This window comes from Balaenoptera ricei, chromosome 10, assembly GCF_028023285.1.
Source record: "Balaenoptera ricei isolate mBalRic1 chromosome 10, mBalRic1.hap2, whole genome shotgun sequence".
NCBI lineage: Eukaryota > Metazoa > Chordata > Mammalia > Artiodactyla > Balaenopteridae > Balaenoptera > Balaenoptera ricei.
This window is the reverse complement of record NC_082648.1, coordinates 25,450,611-25,477,232: the sequence shown is the minus strand read 5'-3', so window position 1 is coordinate 25,477,232 and position 26,622 is coordinate 25,450,611. Positions and strand designations below refer to the sequence as shown.

Genomic DNA, 26,622 nt, shown 5'->3' with positions numbered 1-26,622 from the left:
GGAGAAACACCAAATGGAGCTCCTGTTGTCTTCTCTCCATGAAGCCAGGACACGTCACACTCCTGGAATTAATGTGTGACAATATGCACGTCGACTGCCAACCAGGGAAGCTCACTCAAGCCTTTGGTACCCAGAGTTTTTATTGGGGATCATCACATACTGCCTGTATGGCTGACCTATAGGCATCAGCCCCTCACAGAGGTCAGGCTAATATCTTCGAGGTCTGAACTGATACTGCGTGACCCAAGCTCCCATCATAAACTGCATTGTTTGGCTGTCTGGTGCCCAAAGCCCCCAGCAAAGATCCTCCTGTCAGGCAGGATATTCCAGGGTCCTAAAAATTATCTCCTAGTAGCCTAGGGTAAAGGCCAGACCTCTCTTTAGGTAAGGTTAATTCCTCACTACACAAGTATAAATGACCTCCCTGCCCTTGCCCGTACTTATCACTGAAATTTAAAATAATAATACCAATAGTGGCCAATCTTATTTCATCTGAAAGTGTGCCAGAGTCAGTTCATACTAGTTCACAAAAACTGATTGTTAAATATTTAGGAATTTTGTAAGCTGGTTGTTAAACACAGCCATTATAAAAAGTTTAGTTTTATAAACTTATATAAATTAAACACAAAGATAATAAATGTTCAAAACTCACCATTTTCTTATTATTTTACTATTAATATACTCTTGATCCCATCTACATCTACTGTATCTGTATGGTGAAAATTCTATAGAATGTCATGCATCTCTTCCCATCTCTGTATTCAGTGATGGTAGCATGAAATCGACTGTGGTTAGAATATTTACACTGTGAAATTCAGCAAATGCTGTGAATCAAGACTTTTTTGGATACTCTTTAATTTTGAGAAGCATCTTTCTGTTGATCCAACTATTACTAGAGCTGTTAAGAATAGTTTATAGGCTGTGACAACATTGGGATAAATTTCTGATAAATTATTTCAAAATATAGTATTTCTAGAGCTGATGATTCTGATAGAATAATTTTTCTAAAAAAATTAACTCTTCATGCAAATCAGTTTATTGTAAGTCTGAATTTAATTTTAAATGTAAATTTATACAATGGCATTTTAGTGTTTCCTCTGACATTTCCTGTAAATTGTGGAAGTTGTACAAGAAACTAAAAGTGACTTTTTGATTTGTATATAATTAAAATGTAAAATAAAAATGTATGCAATTAAAATTTCATTCATATGAAAATATTGTTTTTCTGTTGTGTACAATAATCTTACATTTTAATATCCTTTTCTAAGACCGTGGATATATGCTTTGCAATGTTGTGGCAGTTTTCAAAACTAGGGATTCTAGACTCTGAAGTCTAGTAAGTACTTCATGTGCTTTATTGCAATGTACCTGTGTATGCTTTTGTCTTGTAGTAATTTGTTGACAAAATTTATTGCCTGAGAGCCAGAAATTGCAAGATCACAGGTAATGTTTTATATTCTTTCGTTTTAATTCTGTGCACATGCCACAGAGACGAGTTCTGGGGATGAAAGGGAAAGCCGGTTTACCCTCACTAGGAGCCAGCCCCTCCTCTCCCCTGAGGCTGCTGCCACCAGTCAGGGCCCAGGTCTGGGCGCAGCCATTGCTCAGATCACGTGGCACCCCAGACTCCAATATTTGCCCTGCCAGGTGCTGGGTCAGCTTCTTAGAATGCATGTTGCCTGTCTTGCCATGGCCCAAGGGGTGGAGTGGTAGGTATATTTCAATTTCCTTTTTTTCCCCCCTATTTTTCTGTATTTTCTTTAAGAACAGGTAATAGTTAAATAATTAGACAAAGAATTTATTTTTTGATGTAAATTATGTTATTAGCACTTTTCCTGAATTTCTGTCTTGTAACATTGCATTTGTCCTGCCAACTAAAGAATGTTGCCCACCACCCAGTTCTACAGAAAAATCAAGTCATTAGCCACTATAGTCTCTGACCTACAATTCACCTTGAGAGGAATTCAGGGTGAAGCTCAGGATGAGGCACTCTGTGTTCTGGGAAAACTGGCAGAACAAGCCCTCAGAAAGTTAGATATTTTCAGGAGAACATTCAGTGAACCAAGATTCTTGCCTCTCTCCATACTTGGAAAAGCACTAAAAACTTTAACTGAGATATCTGTTTCTGTGACTAGCAGTAACCGTCTACAAAGATCTGTGCTTGATTGCACGTACTCTTTTTTTTTTTTTAATTGATGCCTTTTAATTTTTATTTTTTTCTAATTTTATTGAAATATAGTATTGATTTACAATGCTTTGTTAGCTTCTGCTGTACAGCAAAGTGAGTCAGTTAAACATACACATATATCTTCTCTTTTTTAGATTCAATTCCCATATAGGTCATTACAGAGTATTGAATAGAGTTCCCTGTGCTGTTCAGTATGTTCTTATTAGTTAAGTATTCTACATATAGTAGTGTGTGTACGTCAATCCCAATATCCCAGTTTATCCCTCCACGCCCCCCTTTCCTCCCTGGTAACCACAAGTTTGTTTTCTACATCTCAACCTCTGTTTTGTAAATAGGTTCATTTGTACCATTTCTTTAGATTCCACATATAAGCAATATGATATGATATTTGTCTTTCTCTGTCTGACTCACTTCAGCACATACCTCTTTGCCAAAATCACATGTATGCAGACCTCCCCACCAGCTCTTCCGAACAATTCCTCAGAACTATCTGAGAGGCTATAGTCCTCAGCAAGTCCCCAAATAAAACTAAAACCCACAGCTCTCACATTGTGAGTTTTTACTTTAGTCAACAGTTTCTTTATATCCCGGTACCTGAACAGGGTGTATTGGGCTGAAACTGCAGTGGGCAGTAATTTGAAATTTGTTTTATTAAATTATCTACTTGCCCTTGATTTATTTTTAGTTGTGTCCTAATTTCTTTCAGAGTTATGGTCCATGTTAATTTGTATGAGCCTCAGAGAAGCCCTTCATAATAATTTATGTTTTAAATTGCTCTGAGGGGACAAAAGGTGTCTTAGAAGGTAGTATTGTTCTAATTATAAATCCTTTAAAAATAATCAGAGACAAAGTAACAAGAATTAACTTTATTTGCTTTTGGGCCTCTTTGTTAGGCAAGGTGAGTGCTTTACACCTTAAGCAGAGGGATGATGAGGTGGCATATCAGTGTAGACCTTCTCTCTCTGACATCAATACTTTTACACTATTTTTCTGTAACACAGAACCGTATTGGATCAGGAAATGATGGGGCTGCAAAGGAACTGTTTATTTTTATTTTTTTATTATTTTTTTTAACATCTTTACTGGAGTATAATTGCATTACAATGCTGTGTTAGTTTCTGCTTTATAACTACGTGAATCAGCTATAGGTATACATATATCCCCATATCCCCTCCCCCTTGCGTCTCCCTCCCACCCTCCCTATCCCACCCCTCTAGCTGGTCACAAAGCACCAAGCTGATCTCCCTGTGCTAGGCAGCTGCTTCCCACTAGCTATCTATTTTACATTTGGTAGTGTATATATGTCAATGCTACACTCTCACTTTGCCCCAGCTTAGCCTTCCCCCCACTTCCCATGTCCTCAAGTCCATTCTCTACACCTGCGTCTTTATTCCTGTCCTGCCCCTAGGTTCATCAGAACCATTTTTCTTTTTAGATTCCATATATATATGTTAGCATACATATATAGTATTTGTTAGTATTTGTTTTCTCGTTCTGACTTACTTCACTCTGTATGACAGACTCTAGGTCCATCCACCTCACTACAAATAACTCAATTTCGTTTGTTTTTATGGCTGTTTTTATATACAATATTCCATTGTATATATGTGTCACATCTTCTTTATCCATTCATCTGTCGATGGACACTTAGGTTGTTTCCATGTCCTGGCTATTGTAAATAGAGCTGCAATGAACATTGTGGTACATGACTCTTTTTGAGTTATGGTTCTCTCAGGGTATATGCCCAGTAGTGGGATTGCTGGGTCATATGGTAGGAACTGTTTACTTTTAAAAAGTATTTACTTATTACTTTATCCTTGAGAGGACTTGAGGTATCTCATTATTTTAAAGTTCATTCATCCCAAATTCATCATCCGAACTAAATAGAATGGAAATGCCAGTCAATCTACAGCAAATCTTGATGAAACTCTCTGTGCTCAGAAACCTGGAATCCCACTAGAGGTTTCCTTCATCTTTTCTCCCTTTTATTGTCTTTTTGGAGTCCGGCTTTGTCCTTCTTCATTTCTCTCAATTATCATGGAGAATTCTGATAAGTGTTTTCTTCTAAAAAAGTTAACAACTCAGAAAAGAACGGGGAGGGCAAGCTGTGCCTCCTACAAGGGTGATTCAACGGTGAAAAGGCCTGCCCTCTTTAAAAATCTACAAATAGAGGTACTCTTTGGGAGTAAGATATTGTCTCAAGAAAGCCTCTATTAATTGTAGGTAAGGACTGATACATTGGCTTATTACACCTACTATCATTTCAGCAAGGACAAATTCACTGTCTTAGTCAGCTGTTAACTCAGAAGGTTGTTAGACTTTTATGGTATTAATCTTACACACACACACTTACACACATACACAATTTGAGCAGCTTTGGTCATCCAGCCCAGTACTTAGCATATTGTAGCACAACATATACTTTCGTATATTTTTATTAAGTTAATGGGCAGGTGAAGAAGAAAGGCTGTAGTGTGTTCTGTGGGGAGATGGTTGACTTAGGTGTGTGTAGGGTCTGGATATGAAAGCTACCCAGGGTTAAAAAGTTTTGATGCAAGGATGAATACATTTCTCAGTCACTAATTTCCAAGTCACTAAAAAACAAAGTGAAATGGATAAAAACATCCTGACTTGGAATATATTCGTCTTAATTCACTGAGTTTTCAACTGCTCGGATATATCTTAAATTTTTTAAGAAATAAATTGGTGTCCTAAAGAGTCACACAAACATTCAGTCAGTATAAGAGCAATTTCTGCCTTTTTTTCTACTTTTTTTTTTTAGATCATCGAAACTCTTAAGGATTTTGGAAGGATGATAGTAATATGGCGAATTTTGTATATATTTTAAGTTTCTCTATCTGGATGCATCATTTTCCAGGTAACTTCAATAACACACAGCAATAGAAATTTACAAGGGCCTCAAAGAGTTAACAGATTTTTCAAACCTGGACAAATTCTACTCATCCTCATCTTAATGGTATACTTAGCTTATTTACATATTATAATTAGTATTTTTTAAAAAAGAAAACAACTGTTCGGAAAAACGGGAAGATGGGGAGCCAAAGCCAGAGGCCTTAAAGCAGTTTGGTTTTTGTTTTAAATCGTATTGACTTAGCAGTAAGAGTTCGAACACGCTCACAGCGTAGGAAATAATCAGACCCAAGTGACCCACTTAGATGGGAAGAAAAAGTAATTTGCTTGGCATCTCCCAGATTGTTTTAAGAACCGTAGTAAAAAAACAAAACGAGGAGGAATGTTTCAGAAGCCAATTCGGAGCCCAAACCCAAACCAAAAATAGAACCTGAGACTTTATAAGGGCGAGCAGAGCAATGGGCGGTAAAGGAAAACAGCCGATGGCTCCTCAGAACAAACCGGGGCAGGGCGGGCAGGAAGCCCCCGCCAGGGAGACCCACGCTCGGTTTTCAGAAAGATGTTTCAGAAGCTCCATTTCCCTGCGGTTTCCATCCCCGGAGGCTGCAACCTCTGGTCGCGGGGCGGTGGGGACCGAAAGCCCGGGAAGGAGACTGCGGAGGGGACGACGGGACGCGAGCGCGAAGCGGGACGGGAGAGCGTGGCCCGCGGGCCGCCCCTGCTGTTGTCCGGGGTGCTGAAAAGCCGGGGACGTCCCGGGCGGCGGCAGCCACTGCTCCCTCCCGGAGGGCGGTGGGGGGGGGGGTTCAGGCTGAGCACCTGCTAAGCCCGTCCTGGCCCGGGGCCTGGAGGTGCCCACCAGGAGGCCCTCCCCGGACCCTGTTGGGGTACATGCTGGGAGGAGGAGAGCATCTCGGGCACAGCGGACAGGACCCCGGATGCCACTTCCCCGCCGCTCCGGGTAGCCCCGCGCCGCGACCCCGCTCCACCTGCTCGCTGACTCTCGCCGCCCGGGGCCGGGGCGCCCGCGGGCTGAGCGCGCGACCAGCCGGGGCGCGGGCGGAGGGTGCGGGGCATGGTGGGGAAAGCGGCGCCGGTCCCGGGATTGGGGGGATGGAGGCGATTGCGAGCGGGGCATGCGCAGTGGGGCGGAGGAGGTGGCGATGGCCAGGGGAGGCGGGGGGACTGCTGTTTATTTGCAGCTGGGCCAACTCGGCGGCGCAGGCGGCGGCGGAGCGCGGGGCGCTAGCGGCCGGTCCAGCTGCCGCCGACTATGCCCGAGCCCACCTCCGGGCAGCCGCCGCGCGCCGCCCGGCCCCCGGCTGGGGACGATGCCAGACGCCCGGGAGAGGCCAGGGCAGCGGCAGCGGCGCGATGGTAGTGACAAGCTCTGCCCGAGGCGGCGGCGGGGACCGCGCGCCCTCCAGGCGGCGGGGCTGCGGACTCTCGGCGACCGGGGCCGCGGCGCTGCTGGCCGGGGCGAGCTGCCTGTGCTACGGCCGCTCCCTGCAGGGCGAGTTCGTGCACGACGACGTGTGGGCGATCGTCAACAACCCCGACGTGCGGCCCGGCGCCCCGCTGCGCTGGGGCATCTTCTCCAACGACTTCTGGGGCAAGGGCATGGCGGAGAACACCAGCCACAAGTCCTACCGGCCGCTCTGCGTCCTCACCTTCAAGTGAGTCCCTCACCCCTTGCTCGCGGCCGCCACCGTTTCTCCTCACCCCCAACCCGGGCTGGGAGAAGTTGCGGGACTGGCTTGGGGGCCGTTTCTTTTCTCGCCGCCCCTTCCCCTCCACGCCTCCCTCCTCTCCAGGCTGCCCCCGCCCCTCTGCTCCGTGATCCTCGTCCCGGCTGCTTGGCGCTCCCGGGGCGGTTCAGGAGGCGCGGGCTGGGACTTGGGATTGAGTTTCTCTAGAGTCTGCGCTCTGGGCGGGCGGGTCTCTGGGGCCAGGGCTGGGAGGGGGCTGGTGGAGCCCACCCGCCTCCGCCCATCTCACCCCCGTGGTACGGTGGCCAAGTGAGACCAGCGCGGGCCGACGAGCTCCGGGCAGTTGGCTGTGGTGGTGAAGCTTCGAAGTTGGGGGTTTCTCGGCGGCAGCTGGTGAGCTGTGCAGACGGGGAGTGTGTCAGCTCCTTGGGAGTCGTGAGCTGCCAGGGCTTAAGTGGGTTTGGGGAGCAGCAGCACGGCGGGCAGAGGCGCTCTCCCGACCTGCAGACTTGGCTGCTCCTGGAGCCTCGCCGATCTGCGGGAAGGGCTCCAGATTTCGACTTTAAAAGGTGCACAGCAAAGGAAGGCAGAAAAGCGTGGGATCCTCTGGGGGTTCTGGCGTCCCAGTTGAAGTAGTTTTTCTTTTACAATCTCGGAGTCATGATTCAGCATTTCAAGTGTGAATAAGGTGCAGAGGGAATCGGGAGAACGCCAGGGTTTTGCGGGCTGGAGTATATTCTTGAATTTAAAAGAGGGCTAGCTTCAGGTGGAAGGGGAGAACGGCTGATGCCAGGGAAGTGCTGGCTCGCGCGTCATGAGCTTGACTCAGCTCCTTACAATTTGGCTCAGCATTTAAGCTTATAATGTGCCGGACAGAACTGTTGAAATAATATTGGTTCAGTAACATCAGCGTTTTAATCATTTTCCAGCGGGTGTAATATGAACCCTTCTTTGTGGTACTGGTCATTCGAGACAGGGTAAACAGCTTGAAAAGCCTGCCCAGGCCGGGAGGCCGAGGTCTCTTGACAGGTGGCTGATGAGTTAGAGAAGGAAACCAGAGCGATTGTACTTAATTCTTCAACTGAAAGTTGAATGTTTTAAGGCGGGTGAGGAAATAGCACATTTGACTCTGAAGAGAGTATTTTATAAACATTTATCCTTTTGGAAAGCGGTTTTGTTTTTCAGCTGAAAGATAATCTCAGCTACTAAGTTGCTCAGTCCTTTTCTTCCCTAAATGTTTTTTAAAATGGCACATTCTTAGATGGCACGATATGTGTGTAACTTCTAAATTGACCTGCTTTTTCATTTATTACAGAGAGGTTTGTTGGTTAGTTTAAGGTGTGGTAGCTCACAGCATGAGGTGTGCTGGGCTTATAACAGCCACGGAGACCATCTAGGTCCCTCCTCTGAGCTTTTTCCGTGTACAAAGATCAGGGTCAAATGCCTGTGTCCACTTGGTGGAGGGTGGGGAAGAGTGTCTTCACTTCTTGACTTTGTAAAAAAAATTTTTTTTTAATCCGTGCAGGAGGTGGCAGGGACAGAAGAGAGAGAAGGGGAGGAAAGGAGTAGACAGTGAGGCAAGGCCACTGATGAAGAGGAAAGCAGGCATTGTGCAGAACAGGGGCAAAGGAGAAGGAGAATTGAGGGGGCAGGGGGCAGCTCTTCATTTATGATGCTCACTGGTTATAAAAAGCAGCCTGGTTGCTAAGATGCATTGCTCTTTGTAGAGTGTGTCTTACTGGCTGTGTAAGATATACCTTTTTTTTTTGAGAAGATTGAGTTACAAGTCTAGAGTGCACTAACTGGAAAGCAATAGTGCCTCTTCAGAAAGAGAAATTTAACTAACCTTTCTGTACTCACAGGCATTGATTTGAATAAGACGTGGAGGCTTTCTCATCACAGTCACCTGAGGTGAAACTGCATCGTCCAGTGCAATAGCGTGAGGCTGGGCATGTATAAGGGACGACATTAATGATGTTAGGCCCACACAACTCTGAAGATTGTTGCAAGGAAAGAGAGAAAATCACATTTATTAACTATTCAGTGTGAACCAAGCATTGGCCTAGGAACTTTACATAGATCATGACTTTAATGATTTTTATTTTAGGCAATCGGTGAAAACACAAAGTGGTCTTTGAAATATACTCAAACTATCTTAACTGTATCTTAAGCCTGTTCGAGCAAAAATTTTGAGAATTGAAAACCATTCAATTAATTAATGATTAATTTTGTTGTAAGAACACCTAACATGAGATCTACCATCTTAAATTGTTAAGTGCACAGTACAGTATTGTCAGCTATAATGTTGTACAGCAGCTCTCTAGCACTTATTCCTCCAGTATAATTGAAACTATATACATGTTGAACAGTAACTCTTGGTGCCCCTCTCCTCTCACCCTGCCCTTGGCAACCACCATTTTACTATCTATTTCTATGAGTTTGACTACTTTAGGTACCTCACATAAGTGGACTTCTGTGACTGGCTTATTTCACGTAGCATAATGCTCTCCAAGTTCTTCCATGTTGGTGCACATTGCAGGATTTCCTCCTTTTTAAGGCTGAATAATATTACATCATGTATATATATCACTTTTCTTTATCCATTCATCTGACGATAGACAGGTTGTTTTTATATCTTGGTTATTGTGAATAATGCAGTGAACACGGGAGTGCATATATCTCTTCAAGATCCCGATTTCAATTCTTCTGGATATATACCCAGAAGTAGGATTGCTGAATCATATGGTAATTGTATTTTTAATTTTTTGAGAAACCTCTATCCTGTTTTCCATAGTGGCTGCACCATTTTACTTTCTAGCCAATAGTGTACCAGGGTTCCAAATTCTTCACATCCTTGCCAGTGCTTACCTTTTTTTTTCATAAAAGCCAACCTAACATGAGTGAGGTGATAACTCATTGTGGTTTTGATTTGCATGATTAGTGCATGATTTGCATGATTAGATTTTGATGACTAGTGATGTAAGCATCTTTCCAAGTATCTATTGGCCATTTGTATGTCTTCTTTGGAAAAATGTCTATTCAAGTTCTTTGCCCATTTTAAAATCAGGTTATTTAATTTCTTCTGCTTTAAGTTGTAGGAATTCCTTATGTATTTTAGATATTAACAACATATCAGATATTTGGTTTGCACATATTTTCTCCTCTTCTGTAGGTTGCCTTTTCACTCTGTTGATTTGTTTCCTTTGCTGTGCAAAGGCTTTTTGGTTTGATGTAGTCCCACTTGTCTAATTTTGCTTTTATTGTTTGTACTTTTGTTATCGTATCTAAGAAACCACTGCCAAGCCTAACATCATGAAGTTTTTCCCCTATGTTTTTCTTCTAGGAGTTTCAGGTCTTACATTTAAATTTTTGATACATTTTTGGGTTGATTTTTGTGTACGTTGTAAGATAAGGGTCTAATTTTGTTCTTTTGCATGTGGATAACCAGTTTTCCCAATACCATTTATTGAAGAGACTGTACTTTCCCCATTGTGTATTCTTGGAACCCTTGTTAAAGATCATTTGACCATATATATGTGGGTTAATTTCTCTATTCTTTTCCATTGGTCTATATGTCTGTTTTTATGCCAGTACTGTACTGTTTTAATTACTGTAACATTGGAATATATTTTGCAGTCAGGAAGTGTGGTACCTTTAGCTTTGTTCTTCTTGATCTATTCAGGTTCTTTTGTGGTCAGTATGAAATTTATGATTTTTTTCTTTTTCTGTAAAAAATGCCTTGGGATTTTGATAGGGATTACATTGAATCTGTAGATGGCTTTGGGTGATATGGACATTTTAACAATATTAAGTCTTCCCATTCATGAACATCGGATGTCTTTCCATTTATTTGTGCCTTTAATTTCTCTCATCAGTGATTTCTAGTTGTAAGTGTATACGTTTTTCATCTCTTTGGTTAAGTTTATTCCTAAGTATTTTATTCTTTTTGATGCTATAGTAAATGAGATTGTTTTCTTAATTTTGGATAGTTCATTCTTAGTGTATAGAAATACGGCTGATGTTTGTACGCTGATTTTTGTATTCTGCAACTTTACTGAATTTGTGTATTAGTTCTGATAGATTTTTGGTGGCATCTTTAGGGTTTCTACATATAAGATCATGTCATCTGTAAACAGTGATAATTCTACTTCTTCCTTTCTGATTTAGATGTCTTTTATTTCTTTTCCTTGCCTAATTGTTCTACCTAGGACTTCCAGTTCTATGCTGAATAGAAATGACAAGCGTGGGCATTCATGCCTTGTTCCTGATCTTAGCAGGAAAGTTTTCAGTTTTTCACTGTTGAGTATGATGTTAGCTGTGGCCTATTCATAAATGTTCTGTATTATGTTGAGGTAAATTCCCTATAAACCTAGTTTGTTGAGAGTTTTTTACCATTAAAGTGTGTTGAATTTAATCAAATGTTTTTTTCTGCGTCTATTTACGATGATCATGTGATTTTTATTGTTCACTTTGTTAATGTAGTGTATCACATTAACTGACTTGTGTGTGTTGAGCCATCTTGGCATCCCAGTGATAAAACCCGCTTGTTCATGGTGTATGATTTTTTTAATGTGTTGTTGAATTTGGTTTGCTAGTATTTTGTTGTGGATTTTTGCATCTGTGTTCATCAGGGAAGTTGGCCTATACTTTTCTTCTCTTGTAGTGTCTTTATCTGGCTTTGCAAACCCATTTTTTAAAAAACACGTTGAATTTTGAGATAATTGTACATTCCCATCCAACTGTAAGTAATAGTATAGAAATCTCTCATATCATTTATCCATTTTCCCTGGTGGTAACATCTTGCATAGCTATAGTACACAGTCACAACCAGGGGGTTGACATTGATACAATCACAGTTTTTATTCAGGTTTCATCAATTTTACATATATTCTTTTTCTTTTTCTTTTTGTTGAATGTATATTTAGTCTATGCAGTTTAATCACGTGAGCCTACCATCACAGTCAAGATATAGAACAGTTCTATCACAAAGAGCCTTCATGTTTTTCTATCATAGCTATAGACACCTAATCGATAACAACTATTAATATGTACTCCATCTCTATGCAATTTTGTCATTTCAAGAATGTTCCATTTAGAACCATACAGGGTGTAAACTTTGAGATTTTTTTTGCACTCGGAATAATTCTCTGGAGTTTATTCAGATTGTTGCATGTATCAATAGTTCATTCCTTTTTTTTGCTCAGTAATATTCCATTGAATGGATGTATCACAGTGTGTTTAGTTATTCACCTGTTAAAGGACATCTGGGTTGTTTCCAGGTTTTAGCTATTACAAATAGTGCCACTACAAACATTCATTTACAGGTTTTTATGTGAACATAAGTAGTTGTTTCTCTGGGATAAATGTTCAGGAGTACAATTGCTGGGTCATATGGTAGTTGCATGTTTAGTTTTTTAAGAAACTGACAAACTGTTTTCCATCCATCCTATCAGCAGTGTATGTTTCTCTGCTTCCTCACCAGGTTTGGTATTGTCACTGTTTTTTATTGTAGCCGTTCTGGTAGGTGTGAAGTTGTGGCTTTAATTAACATTTCCCTAATGGCTGATGGTGTTAAATATTTTTTCATGTGTCTATTTGCCTTCTGTATGTCCTCTTTGTTAAACTTTCTCTTCATATTTTTTGTCGATTTTCTAAATGGATCTTTTTTTAAATGTTGAGTTTTGCGGTTTCTTTATACATACTAGATATAAATCCTTTGTCAGATATGTGGTTGGTAAATATTTCCTTCTACTCTATAGGTTGTCTTTTGAGCTTCTTAACAGGGTTTTTCCCTGTGCAAAACTCAAACTGATTTTTTAATTAAAAGTATTATCTTTGATTTAGTGAATGAATGTCACACATACTAACGGCTAGAAATTCCCTTAAGAATAAACAATAAAAAATTTATTTATTTATTTATAAAGATGTGTAATGCTTTTTTTTTCTTCTTTATAATTTTTTGGCCGCACCAAAGATCCGCACTGGGGATCTTAGTTCCCTGACCAGGGATCAAACCTTTGCCCCCTGCAGTGGAGTCTTAGCCACAGGACCACCAGGGAAGTCCCTGTAATGCTTGTTATTATAAAGGTACTTACCTGTGTGGAAAGAGACTATTCACAGTTTTTCTCACATAAGAAATGGGCAGAAGTTGAAGTGAGGAAATGGATTATTAGAATGTCTCCTTTTACCAGTTTGGAGGGCAGGGCACAATGGAAAATGAAGGCAGCTTATGAGGATGCAGTGACTTTGTATCATATCAATTTAGCTAACTGGAACTGCGACTTAGAAATTCCTTTCCTGTGTTGTACGGGGCAAGAGTTGGACAGGAGAAATTTCTTGGAGGTTTGGAAAGTGAAAGTGAAGTTGTTACCGAGCAGGATTCTTGGCCTCCTTAATCAATAGAAATTGAACTGAGGCCAGACAAATTCAGGCAAGGCTTTATTGGGGCCCCTGCTGCAGCAGGGGGCAGTGAGAACAAGCAACAGTTTCCCTTGCCTGTTCTCGCTTCCTGAGGGGGGCGAGCTTGTTCCTTACATGGGGTGAGGGTAGGAGTGTGTCCAGGGGTCAGGCCAGAGGGGGTGGCTTAGGTGGTTTGCCCGCCCATTAGGTGGTGTTGGGTGCAGGGGGCCTGTGCAGTGTCCTGCTTTTGCTCAGGGCCCTTCAGAAGTGGCAGTTGGGTTTTTGGTCTCTTTGAATGTTTTATCCAGAATTTGCCCCAACTGGGCATGCAAGCAGTTATTTTTAGTCCCATATAGTTTCTTTGTATTTTGTTGCTCAAGGAGAGGTTTGTCCAGGTGCCAGCATTGCAGCACTGTGGCAAAGGGTCTTGGGTCCCAGCCTGTCTCAAAGTGGCCGTGTTCCCCAAAGTGCATTCCCACTGCTCACCGCTGGAAAGCCAATACTTGAGAGGAAAGGTTGGTGGAAAAGAAAGTTTGCTTATTTCGGAGGCGACAACTGGGGGAGAAGATGGACCCATGTCCAAAGGCCAACTCCCCACTGACAATCAGCGGGCAAGAGCTCTTAAAGGGGTGTTTCAGGGATGTATAGGCGGAGAGAGGGGGCTGTGTGCGGGAACAGCACAGTCAGCTCTGACAGTCATCTTGAACTTGGTCACGGGTGGTGGTCTGATCAGCATCATCCTGATTGTTTTAAACACAGGGTCGGTTCCAGGGTCGGTTTGTGCCCATTTCTTTGAGGCCATTTCTTTGAGGCCAGTTCTTGGAATTGTGGCAGCTTATGTGATGGCTACAGTCTGGTCATCACGTAGTTCACTTCTTCCGCCTGATGTGGGTTTCAGTATTTACGAAGCAGCTCAAAAGATATGGCTCAGGATATTATCTATAGCCCTTGAGAAGGAACTAAGAGTCCTTGACTTTGCTTAATGACGAAACTATTTAGTCTTGTTTGACTGCTTTCCTTTGCTTCTGCATTTTCTCACTTCTCTGATTAAATTTTTTCTTTGACTAAAGTTTTTCTGCAGACGAAAGGCAGGCGGAGGACATGGGGTCGGGGCGGGGTGGGGTCTGTCCTGGGAAGGCCGCACAGGGTCCTGCTCTGTTTCAGCCATGTACCCACTCAGAAGGTGTGTGTAGGTTTTGGTGTGTCGCAGCTCATGCCGGTTGCCCCAGGCTTGCTGAGTAACCTGCTCTGGTGTGCAACAGCAGTTAATTCTGCAGCACCTCCGGAAGTCTCCAGGTCTCCTTTAGCTGTTTGGAATCACGGTGCAGGTGTGTGTGCAGCTCTGTGGAGACTGCTGGCCTGTTTGCAAGCCACTCCCATAGTTAAAGGCGGAGCCTAGGAGGCTGCAAGAAACAGAAGTGTATTCCAGTTCATCTTTGTGGGTTCCAGTCCCTCCTTCCTTTCCCCTCCTTCAAGTCCATCCTTCCTTCTCGAATGCCTGCCCTGCTGGCGTTCCACTTGTTACAGACACAGTAGCAGCAGCAGCCTTGCATAGGCTATGTAAGGAGTCCCCGTGACTGTGAAAGGTCAAATCTCTGCAGCAAACTCCTTCTGCTGTGTCATTCCTGATAGTTCTGCTTCTCTGGTCAAACTTTAACTGATACAAATAATCATTTCTTTGTGTTGCTTGAAGTGAATTTAGAATTCTAATGAATTTCTGTCTCTAGTCAAATCTTCTATTCAGTCTTTTCATAATCTCGTTTCCAAGGGCACACAGGAATATTTTTGGACTGTTGTAGAGCAGAATCAAAACATCTGTGAAAACTTAATCTGCAGCAGTAACCTTTTTTATTTTTCTTCTTTATCCTTCACTGGCCATGACGTGTTTTTAACTGTGGAATCAGGAGAAGCACATTAAGTCACTTTGTAGACACTGAATTGACACAGAACCAAACCTCATAATGCCCATGACGCCCGCCTTGAAAAATGGTCCTGATTGATATAAAAGGTGCTTAGCTTTTTAAATTTTATTTCCTCTCTACCCCCCCCCCCTTTCTCTTGAGGAGAAGCTCCTGCTGGATTGTTAGCGGTACCATTCCATATCAAGAAGCAAGGAGAAGCTTCCTTCAACAAGAAAGAACCAGTGGTTTTTCCATGTTAAAGATGGGGAAGCGAAGGCAAATTAAATGACCTCAATTCTCTTTCCATGTTTAGGCTGTTAAATCATAGTATTCTACTAGTTTGCTATAAAGTTTTATTTTATTGAGGGCTCTGATGGTAATACAAACCAGATGAGTGAAAGTGGCTGGTTTAAAATGTCAGAGTTAAAAAATAGAATATCTTAATATATGCAGCTGTAAGGATTTGCAACATTTTAATGTTTGGATCTTGAGAGTTTTTTGCATCAGTTTGCATCTTTTAGTCACAAATGATATGCCAACCATGAAAATCAGCTCTAACCACTGTGCCCAAAACCTAAAAGAAATGGTGGCATGTTCCTTTTGGTTCTGTTCCTTTTGATTTGACCTCTGTGGGAATTCATTTTGAGATAGTCTATTTCTACAAGACATAATTTTGTTTTCTAAGTCTGTGATAGGAGACAAGTGAAGACTGTTTAGGATGTTTGACTAGATTGTCTAGGATGTTCAGTGATGGATGTAGTTAAGGAAAAATGTGATTGGAGGCAATAAAGATTTTATAGAGAAACATGAAAAAAAAAAAAGTCCTCTGAAAATTTCATGCCAAACTCAGGTTATCTTAGAAACCCCAAGAGGAGGAGGTCAGCATCCTTGACTGTTAGGATATGCTTTAGACATAAGATAGCCTTTAGACTACAGTCTGTCTGGTGGTGTAGGAGGAATAGAAAATGAGAGGAATATATTTCTGTATCATGAGGGTTTTTATAGATGAGTTCCTCAAACCAAGAAGGCTTGGAAAACATCTTCTGAAGCAGTCTTATTTTTTAAAATTAAGAATGTCTTTTCTATCATCCTTTGGAGCTACATTCATGTTTTTCCTAAGTTTGACTATATTATCACCCCACTTAAAAGGGAGGATGAGGAATGCTTGATCATGCCTCAGTAATGGCAGTGTTCCTTTTCCAAATGTTGAGATGGTTTCTGGTGTAAGAGGCCCTGTTCGATCTGACCTCCGCCACCTCTCTGACCTCTAGTCTGTCCGTCTCTACCTCATTCTGTCTGTGTCAGCATTCTAGAGTGTGTATTCCTGGTACAGGCCAAACCTGCTGCTACCAAGGGCCTTTGCACTTGCTTCTTCTTCCTGGAATGCTCTTCCCCCAGATCTGTGCATTGCTTCCTCTCTCACCACCCTCAGTCTCTGCTCAAATGTCACTACATCACAGTGGCCTGCCCTGGCCACCCGATCTAAAAATAGCGGCTGCTCCTCCATGTTTCATCCTTACTCTCCTACTCTCTTACCTTCTTTGCCTTGGTAGCCCTCATTGTTATCTGGCATCATATATTTATTGTTGCCTTTTATCTCTTCTCACTACTGTGTGAGCTCCATGAGGTGTATCTTAAGCACCTGGAACAGTGCCTGGTATGCAGCATAGGGGCTCAATAAATTACTGTTTAAAGAATGAATGAATCAATCCTGTTTGTGAATGCCTGACTTCTTCAGGTAAATATTTAGGTAGGGGTACACCCTTATAATGTAGAGGGAAAAGTCTGCTGAACTTATTTCTTGGCTTATGTATCTTTTCTCTTCCTCTATCAAAGAGAAAAGTGGAAGCAGACAAGGAATTTGCTGGACACACACAGAGAGTTCCAGTGGGTCCTGCTTACTGGGAGGTTAAGGGGCAGCTTTGATTCTGAAAGGGGCAGCGTGGCTCTGTTGTAACCGGCTGAGACTGTGACCCTCTGTGGAGAATGAGATCTTCAGCACTTTTGGATCATGCTCTTCTTGTGTGGTGTATTGAAGTGTAATGGTTGGGGGGGTGCTTGCTGTAAACTTTAAGGCTGGACACAGCAGCTGTACCTTCTGAGGCAAACCCCAGAATTATATGGGGTTCTCTCTACACCCTGCTCTCAGGGGACCAAAGTTCCTCCATGCCAGTTTCCTGCTGTCTGTAAAGAAAGGTCAATGACACAGACGTGAAATATCTGGAAATGTTGGATTAAATGGAGTATAAGGACCTGAAAATACTTTCTCAAGGGAATTATGGTGACAGTGACTTCCTCTCCCCAAGTGCAAGAGAGAATTTGGTCTTTTCCCAGGTTCCTGGGAGGGAGCTTCTAAACCATTCAAGTTTCCCAAGTGATAGGAGTGGCTCTGTTGTTCATGGGGTTCCCTGGGACCACACCAGAGTTTATGCTAAGGCGGAGGGGACTCATGGTGGGCCTCCAGATAGTTTCAGAATAGGGCTGGCGCTGCTGGAGGGACCAGTCAGTCATATGATTAAAGAGTTGGGACTTGGAGCCAGGTGATTTTTATTACCAAGCCAGGCTTGCTGATAACAATACCATGGCACCAGCTTTTGAGAAAAGGACTTTATTGTGAGGTTGACCAGCAAGGAGACAGGAGACAGGGTTCAAATCTGTCGCCGCGCTCTGGGGTTTGGTCAAGCTTTTCTGAGTTAGGGGAGGAGGGTTGGTGTGCAGAAGTGTTGGCGGGCGGGTCTGATTGGAGGGCTTTGGAACTTGGACGTTTGTGTAAGGTGTGGTGAAGGGGCTTCACACCAGGTCTACCTGGACAACGGACGCCTCGCTTCTGAAAGGGTTCCGGCATTCACGTTCCAGCCTTCACGTTCCAGCCTTGTTCCTGTCCTTAGTTCCATGTTGGGGGCAGGGGGTGTGGTGTGCGGGGAGAGAAACTTGGGTTCTGGGCGTAATTTGAGGTCAAAATGTTCTCCTCTGCGCATGCCTCAGCTACATAACTTGCGGTTTTGTTCTGTTGTCTCTGAAAACCAACTCAGTTTTTTGTTAAAAACAGGATGGCACCAGTTTGTGTTGGTTCTGCGGTTACAGTGTCTAGGAAGACCCTACCTTCCAACCTCTGGGAAGGGAAAGGGGTACCGGAGATGGCCAGTAATGGGATCAATTAGCTTCCCTCACGAAGCCCCAACTAAACTCGACACTGAAGCTTGGTTGTGCTACCCTGGTCGGTAATCATACATCAGTGTGCCGAGGGGCTGATGTGTCCTGAAGACACGGAAGTTTGTGTTTAGGACCCTTTTGGACCTGGCCCCATGCATCTTTTCTTTTGACTAGTTTTGGTTCATAGTTTTGATAATAAAACTGTAATCATAAGTATCATGCTTTCCTGAATTCTGTGAGTCGTTGTTGCAAATTGTTGATTCTGAGGGAATTGTGCAAACTCCCAAATTTGTGGCTAGTTGGTCAGAAGTGCAGGTGGCCTGGGGACCATCGAACTTGTAGCTGGTGTCTGAAGTGAGGGGAGTCTTGTGCAGGACTTTGTCAGGTAGTCAGTGTTGGAGTTGCATTGCACTGCATCCAGGAACTCCACCAAACATACATATCTTTGAAAGATAAAAACATTTGCTAAAAACTGACAGCTCAGTTATAGGTATAACTAACTATATTGTATTTGGTGTTGATCTGTTAATTTTTATTATTTACTGACTCTCTTCTGGAAGATTTTTCTTCGGGGACTTGCTTCCTCCTGTGGTCAGTGATCTTCCTGCCCTCAGCTTCCTCACCCTTTCTTTGATGCAGTCGCTACTCTCAGTACTATGTGACAGTAGGGACTGTAATGACCTCCTCCTGACCGGCTCCCCTTTGCCTGACCCCTCCCTACAGCTTCCTCAGAGCCAGCTGAGGATGAGTTTTGCTTTGGCCTCAGGGCACCATCTCCCCGCTGCACTTTTGTTTACATTGGTGCCTTCGAACCACATCCTTTGGTTCTTCATATACACGAAGTGATGATGATTTGCTGATTTATTCCTGGTACTGGAGGGAATGCGAAAGAAGAGCAACCAAAATGATTAAGGGCCTAAGGGATTCTCCTTAGAGGAAAAACCGAGAAGAACCAGATATTGTTGTTTATTGGCTGAATGATCTAAGACAATGGAAAACATTTAAAAGTATGAGAGTTGGGCTTCCCTGGTGGCACAGTGGTTAAGAATCCACCTGCCAATGCAGGGGACACTGGTTCGAGCCCTGGTCTGGGAAGATCCCACAGGCCATGGAGCAACTAAGCCCGTGTGCCACAACTACTGAGCCTGTGCTCTAGAGCCCGTGAGCCATAACTACTGAAGCCTGCGTGCCTAGAGCCCGTGCTCCGCAACAAGAGAAGCCACTGTCAATTAGGACCCAGCGCAGCCAAAAAATTTAAAAAAAAAAAAAAAAAAAAAGTATGAGAGCTGTAATGAAGGCAGGAGGTAAGAAGAAGAAAACTGAACGGTGATATAGGAAGACAGGAGAATAAGAACTGGGCTGTGGGAAGTCACCAGGAAGGTGTTGGAGAACCCATCATTTGAGACACCAAAAACAGAAGATGAGGAGTACATTTAATTTTTTCTTTTCCCCGGTTTATAGTCTTACTGGAAAAGAATGTATGTTGTGTTATTGCTGAGAAAACTGGATTTTTTTCTGGTAAGCATGGCAACCATATGCAGCCTTACCTTAAGCTTTGAGACCTGTGTATTGTTGTCCTGAGTATCACCTGTCTTGAATCACTGGGTTGCTTAGGGCAGACCTCTGGGCCCCATCTCAGATCTACTGGCTTAGAATATCTTGGGATGGGATCAGGGAATCAGCAGTTGCAACTAGCACACTGGTGACTGAGAATCCTGGGAACCACTGGGACTCAATGGAAGTCTACGCTTAATGAGGTTGAGATGCCAAAATCTCCCTGGCATGGTAGAGAAAGGAATCCAGAAGCTCGTTGATATAGGAATGTTGGGGTGCATTTATCACTTCGTCTGCACACCTCACTCCCACCCTCTACTGCATTCCCTGAGAGGGCCAGGTGCTTCTGCCTTCATTGAGACATTGAGAAATACATTAGTGAGGGAGTGCCTGCGAGGTTGGGAAGCTCTGTGTTGGCTCTTTTCTGTAGGCCGAGTGTGATGAGGGAGATGCTGCCACTGAGGTGGGCTTTCCTACTCCACTGGGGGTGATGGGATCCTGGAGTTCCAGAGACCAAGTGGCAGAGCTTAGATGCCAAAGACTAGGTGAGAGCATTTGCTATGACAGGCATGGGGATGTGGTGATAATCAGAATATTTTGACCCACAGGGATCATTGGTGGTGGCATGAAGTAGATGGGCGGCCCTCTTAAATGTTACTTGATCTATATACCAGGGAAATTCCAGGTTCAGGGCCCAGAACTAGACATGAGTCACGGCGATGGAGCGTCATGACCTCTCACGCAGTTTCCAGACCCCTGCCAGTTCATTGACGTACGGCTGTTTGACTGAAATAGAGTTGGGGTCCCCTTGAGGAGGGACCCTAGTATATTCCCTAGTAGAAGTCTCTTGCAGAGATACAGGCTGTTTTTATTTTTTTCCTAAACCAGAGGTATTTTTCAAAGAAGAAAACTAAAAGAGAGTAACGGGCTTTATCTAGAGCTCTAGGCTGTGAGGTGTGCGTTGCTGGGTGAGGGGCAACCAATGACTTTCTTCTCCGCTCCTACCCCTCCTCCTATGGCTGCTTGATGCCAAACTGTGTGACCCTGTGACCTTTCCTGGGAACAGGTGCCTTCCGATTGCTGTGAGCTCAGTATGCCCCCCCCCCCTTTCTGGGCACTTTTACAAAGAGGCCAAGGATTTCAGACAGAGAAGGGGCTATTTACGTTCTATTTGCCAAAATCTGGAAGGCTTTCAGCCAGTAGGCATGACTATTAAGATTATTTTAGAAAAAAACATTGTTTTACTTCCTATTGCTTGGCCTACCTTTAAATGAGAAAGGAAAGCTAAATCAAATAAAGTTAGAGATTCTTTGAATAGAAAAAGATGATCTTTTCCAACTTCCAACTTCATGTAAGTTTGTTCGTTCAGTAAACCTTCACTTAGAATCTACTGTGTGCTAAGTGAGATGGATACAGTGACAAAAAATTAATCTCTAAAAATGTATGAAAATGCTCATAACATTTGAGGAGTGTAGTAAAAGAGTTTTAAAAAACTGATTAAATCCTATAATGGAAGTACGTTCAGGGTGATGTGGAACCTGAGAGACTGTCCTCTCTAGATGGTGTTTAAGGTAGGCTGTTATCGTGTCTCTGTGTGGACATTTCTGGTTATCCCAAACACTGATTCTAGTTTTAGATCTTACATCTTTCTCTGAGCTGAAGTCTGCCTCTCAGTAGTTAGTTGGCAGGCCCGGTGGCAAACTGTGAGTACTTGAACCACCTAAGTGGGCACCCAGGTATGTCCATGCAGCCATGGAAGCCCAGAGTTGCCAGGTCTTCTAATATTTGAAGAGAAGCTGGAAATTTTTATATGAAATCACCTGTTTTATCGTGTGACGAGCATGCACCAGGCACTGTGCTAAACACTGGGGATGTAGCCATGAATATGCCAGAGAGCCTTTCCCCTGGAGAACTTGGTATCATTACTGTCTGAATATGCCAGAGAGCCTTTCCCCTGGAGAACTTGGTATCATTACTGTCTGAATATGCCAGAGAGCCTTTCCCCTGGAGAACTTGGTATCATTTCTGTCTGCCATCTTTCTCCAGGCTGAGTGTCCCCCATTTTCTCAAACCTATCTCCCTGAGACATCACTTAGAGACCCTTCCCCCAGCATCCTGGAGCTGTCCTGTGAAGGTGCTCTGGCGTTGAAGTAGCACCCTGAGGGGCTGCTGCCCCACATTGGATACCACCCACGTTCCCTTTCCCACTTGCACGGAGAACGCCTCCCTCTTCCTTATCTCTGTACCTGGTAGGTTCTCCTACTGCTAGAATTCTCTCACTTTTAATCATCCTTCTCTGTTTCTCCTCTCTTTCTCCTACTGTGCTGTTAACTCTTCAGTAGCCAATGCTGTGTCTTCTCTTTGTATCTCTGGACCCCACATTATACCTGGTATCTAGCAGTTGCTCAATAAATATCTGTTGGAGTGAACTGAAATGAAAAATATTGACTTAGGCAGTTCCCTAACTGTCTATTGGTGGTTTGGTCTGTTTCAGTAACCAGGACACAGTAAATCTGAGCTTAGGATAGACTAACAGCCCTTGGACATACCATGTGTAGAGTTTTAATCTGGATTGCGAATATCTTGTTCTCTTTTATACCCAAATGTGGGTCTTTACTGTTACCCATATTCTGTTGAATCCTGTTAGAATTAAGTAACAATTTCAAGTGTTTAAATTCTTTGTGAAGCTCAGTCTCCCAGTACAGTAACTAACTCTCCTTCCCAGATACAGGCCTTCTGCAGGCTTGGTTAGCATACACTAATAGATTCATTTAAGATTTTGGTAAAAATATTGGACAACCCAGAGATATTATCAGAACCCTGGAGGTCTCCATCCAAGGAGACATTGATTTATTATTCACCACTCTTTGTGTTTGATCAAACCTGTCTTATTCTATCTTGTGTGCAAGGAGATCCTGAGAGATTCTGATAAATGTCTTTGTTAAAATAAAGATGTGATGCATCTATCACATCGCCTCTCCTATTAACATGTGAGATTAGTCAGTTAACTCCCTTTTTGTGAACCCCTATTGGCTCCCAGAATCAGAGATTCTTTTTCCAGTGCTCACAAATAGAATAAGTTCTAAAATTTTGTCATCATTTCGTCTTAAGCTCACTTGTCTATAATTTGGAGAGTTCTTTCTCCATCTTTTAGACATTTAGAAAACTCTCCTAATTCTAGATTTTTGGTGACTTCTCAAAGCTTAGATTCACTAGTGTCAGGTACCATGTGAGGCTTTCACACTGCTACTTCATCACTGCAGTGGTTCCCCATTCAGCAATTAAAAAAAATATTTTGGCATCTACTTGAATTCACTTAAAACACCAAGCACTGTGTCCTAACCAATTTCCAGAAATAATCTATATGGATAATATCTGCACATTTTCAGATATGATACATATGGACACAAAGGTGACTCATACCTACTATTTTGTATCATTTTGGAAGGGGAAAGGAATGTATGTTAAGTACCTCATAAAAGTGTGGTAATATAGTAATATGGTCGGTCGTCTTCAGTGATGCTTTTTACTTTCCAAGTGGTTGAATAAAAAATAAATTAGAAAAATAATAGGTCTTTTGTCTTCTTTTTAGAAACAGCGCTATTATTTGTAATCCAGAGTTATGATCTAAAGTATAAGATGTGCGGGAATAGTCAAATCCATAAGGGTTTTGGTTTATTAGGTGTCCTTCCTTCTCTGTATTGCCGTTTTTGTAATTAACACAGTGAGCTGCATCTTTTAGATTGACAGGGACATTCCCCTCTCTTCCTCTACTCACACTCACAAGACTTCTTGTGGGAGTTTACTCCCACACCAAGCAATTCTCCGACACCTGCTGGGTGTCCTAGAATTCGATTCAGTCCTGACACTCCCTACCTGGAGTTAGCATCAGATCCGCCCGGGTAAGGGCTTGGTTCTACAAGATTGCCCCACTTCAGACACCAGTCTCAAGTACTGGGTCCCCAGGTTACCCCCATTTATGTCTGCCCTGGCTACAAGTTGGGGGTTCCCAGAACCCCCTCCTCAGCTTTGATAATTTTATGTAACGGCTCACAGAACTCAGAGAAACACTTATGTTTACCAGTTTATTACATAAAGAAGGGTATGATAAAGTGTACAGATAAACAGCCAGGTGAAGTGATGCACAGACTAAGGTCTGGAGGGTCCTGAGTGCAGGAGCTTCTGTCCCTGTGGAGTTGGGCTGCATCACTCTCTGGGCATGTTGATGTGTTCACCAAGCTGGAAGCCCTCCGAACCCCATAGTTCAGGGAATTTTATGGAAGCTTCATCACGTAGGCATGATCGATTATTAACTCAGCCTCCCTCACCTATGCCCTCCCTGAGGATGGGGGTGGGGCTGAAAGTTCCAAGCTTATAATCGCGCGTGATCTTTCTCGTGACCAGCCCCCATCCTGAAGCCATCCAGGAGCCCAGGAATAGTCGGAATAGTCACCTCATTAGAACAAAAGACACTCCTATCTCCCAGGGAATCCAAGGGATTTAGGAGCTCTGTGTCAGGAACCAGGGCCAAAGACCAAGTATTAGAACAAAAGGTGCTCCCAGTGCTCTTATCACGTAGGAAATTGCAAGGAATTTACGAGCCCAGTGCCAGGAACTTGGGGGCAGAGGCCAAATATTAAAACAAAAGATGTTCCTAGCACGTTTATCACTTCGGAAATTACAAAGGTTTTAGGGTCTCTGACCAGGAGTTGGGATGAAGATCAAAATATATATTTCTTACCATATCACAATATCACATATATATGTATATATATTTTTGAACACTTTTCTGGTTATTTCCTTACAGAAAATTCCTAGAAGTGGAATTTTGGGCCAAAAGTTGTGTAATTTTTAAAGCCTTTGATACATGTCGACAACCTAGAGACCTTTCAGTTTGGGCACCCACCTACCACATGTGAGATTGCCTGTTTTCTCTCATTGAGATGGGTGTGAATGAATTTTAAATGAATGGCTTAGCTGGTCTGGAAAACTCAGCCTGATGAAGTGAGAAACAGTGTAAAATCAACCTCAGGGGGACGGGCTGTCAAGGAACTGCACCCCCGTTCCCCGAGGATAGGGACTTGGTCTTGTCCTTCTCACAGCTCCGCCGTCCTGAGCTTTCTGATTTCCGGCAGCTCTGTCGGCCTGTGGGCGTCCTCTTGTACTGGAATGGGAGGGATGCTGTTCTCCCTTCTTTAGCTGGACCTGCCATTCCCCTAGTTCACTGCCCTTTCCTCTTTCTTTCTGAATGAGCTATTTCACACCGGGCTCCTATCTTAAGGACCTTGGGGTGTGTGCAGACTCATGGGTCTGTCAACACAGCTGTCTGGAATCTTGCATTGGAACCCTGGAGTTGGATCCCTCATAGCAATTCATTTTTCTAGGCTTAGGACCATGATTATTTCAGTGGGAATGAAAATTGAGTTGATTAAGTGACTATGACATTTAGATTCATATGTCCAAATAAAGCCTGAGATGTTTAAAATTCTGTAGGTTAAAGCTGTGTATGAATCAAGTCAAGTGTTTAGAATATGCATATACCATCGCTAAAGTTGACTTTTAGATTCTCAATTGTTTTTGGCAAACAGGAGGTGTTTGTGTAGGAGAAGCAGATCAGGAGGGTGAGAATAAAGATGTGGTATTACTGTTTTGGTGAACTGGGCTGGAGTCTAGACAACTGTAGGCAGTACCGCTTAGGGTGTGTATGCTCTCCCAAGAGAACCATTCCCTATACAATTGTATCTTTTCTATAACCCTACAGACTCAGTTGGGGACATTCTGTCCTGTTTTTAAATTAAAGGTTACCTTCAAAGTCTCTCTGTTGTGCATTTCTGTCTTAGGAAAGTGTTTTTTAAGAAGTTGAACAATTAATTTCCCTTCTCTTTGTGGTTCTCTTTTTAGTTTCTTTGTTGTAATCCTAGAATTCAGATTCTGAGATCTATAGGAATTTATGTTAGAAAACATTTAATACAAATTCTGAAATGCTATGTTCTTTCTCATCCTTATGATTTCCGCTACAGCTGGTAATTGTGGATAGGTGCCCTGAAGATCCCTTGTGAAGTGGTAATTAACGATGATTCCTTGTGTGTAATCTGAAAATTTGGCTCCTGGTGGCACCGTGGGTGAGAGAACACAGTCATGCCTGGTTTGTCTCAACCTTGACCACAGCCGCAGTTTCCTGGTCTCTTTCTCATCTGTGGTGGCCATGGCTCTGACCCACAACACTGTGGACTTGCCTCTAACACTCAGCTGCTTAGGAAGAGGTGGCCGTGATACTGGGGGGTGTTTGCATCAGCCAGGGAGTGAGGGAAAAAGGGGTTGCATGCCTGTCTGCCTGCCTTCTCAGTGAGGCCACAGTTTTCTGAAGTAATATTGTAGTGCATTTGCAGTGATTTCTGCAGATAGCAAAATTTTTAGATAGGAAAAAAATTATACTCAAATGTACAGAATCATCTGATATTGGGAATCATTTAAAAATAATTAATTGAATAACGTCTTTTAAAATGATGGATTCCCTTTGCTTGTGCTTATGTTCTGTTTGTAGCTAATTCAGTTTTTGTGTGTTTTTACAGGCTAAACATCTTTTTGACTGGCATGAACCCATTCTACTTTCATGCAGTAAATGTCATTTTACACTGCCTAGTGACCCTTGTGCTGATGTACACCTGTGACAAAACTGTCTTCAAGAATCGTGGACTTGCTTTCCTTACAGCATTGCTTTTTGCTGTGCATCCTGTTCACACAGAGGCGGTGAGTGTCATTGGAACTCAATGAAATAATGAAGCAAAAAAGTAATCCTTTTCCCCTTTCGAAACCATGTGAATTTAAAGCTCTACTAAAGTGTTTA

At 43.0% G+C, this 26,622-nt stretch overlaps 1 protein-coding gene across 4 annotated transcripts in view; it reads left to right on the top strand.

Moving 5' to 3' along the window:
* Positions 1-6,275: 6,275 nt before the first annotated feature.
* The window catches only part of TMTC1 (transmembrane O-mannosyltransferase targeting cadherins 1), a 261,149-nt gene continuing 240,802 nt past the window's right edge, over positions 6,276-26,622 (top strand). For 3 of the 4 annotated variants that reach the window (XM_059935565.1, XM_059935563.1, XM_059935562.1), the window contains exons 1-2: positions 6,276-6,735; positions 26,348-26,525. In XM_059935565.1, the coding sequence (XP_059791548.1) occupies positions 6,434-6,735; positions 26,348-26,525 (480 nt within the window). In that variant the 5' untranslated portion in view covers positions 6,276-6,433. Of the gene's footprint in view, positions 6,736-7,001; positions 7,162-26,347; positions 26,526-26,622 lie in introns of those variants that run through there. The other variant, XM_059935564.1, reaches the window with a different exon arrangement.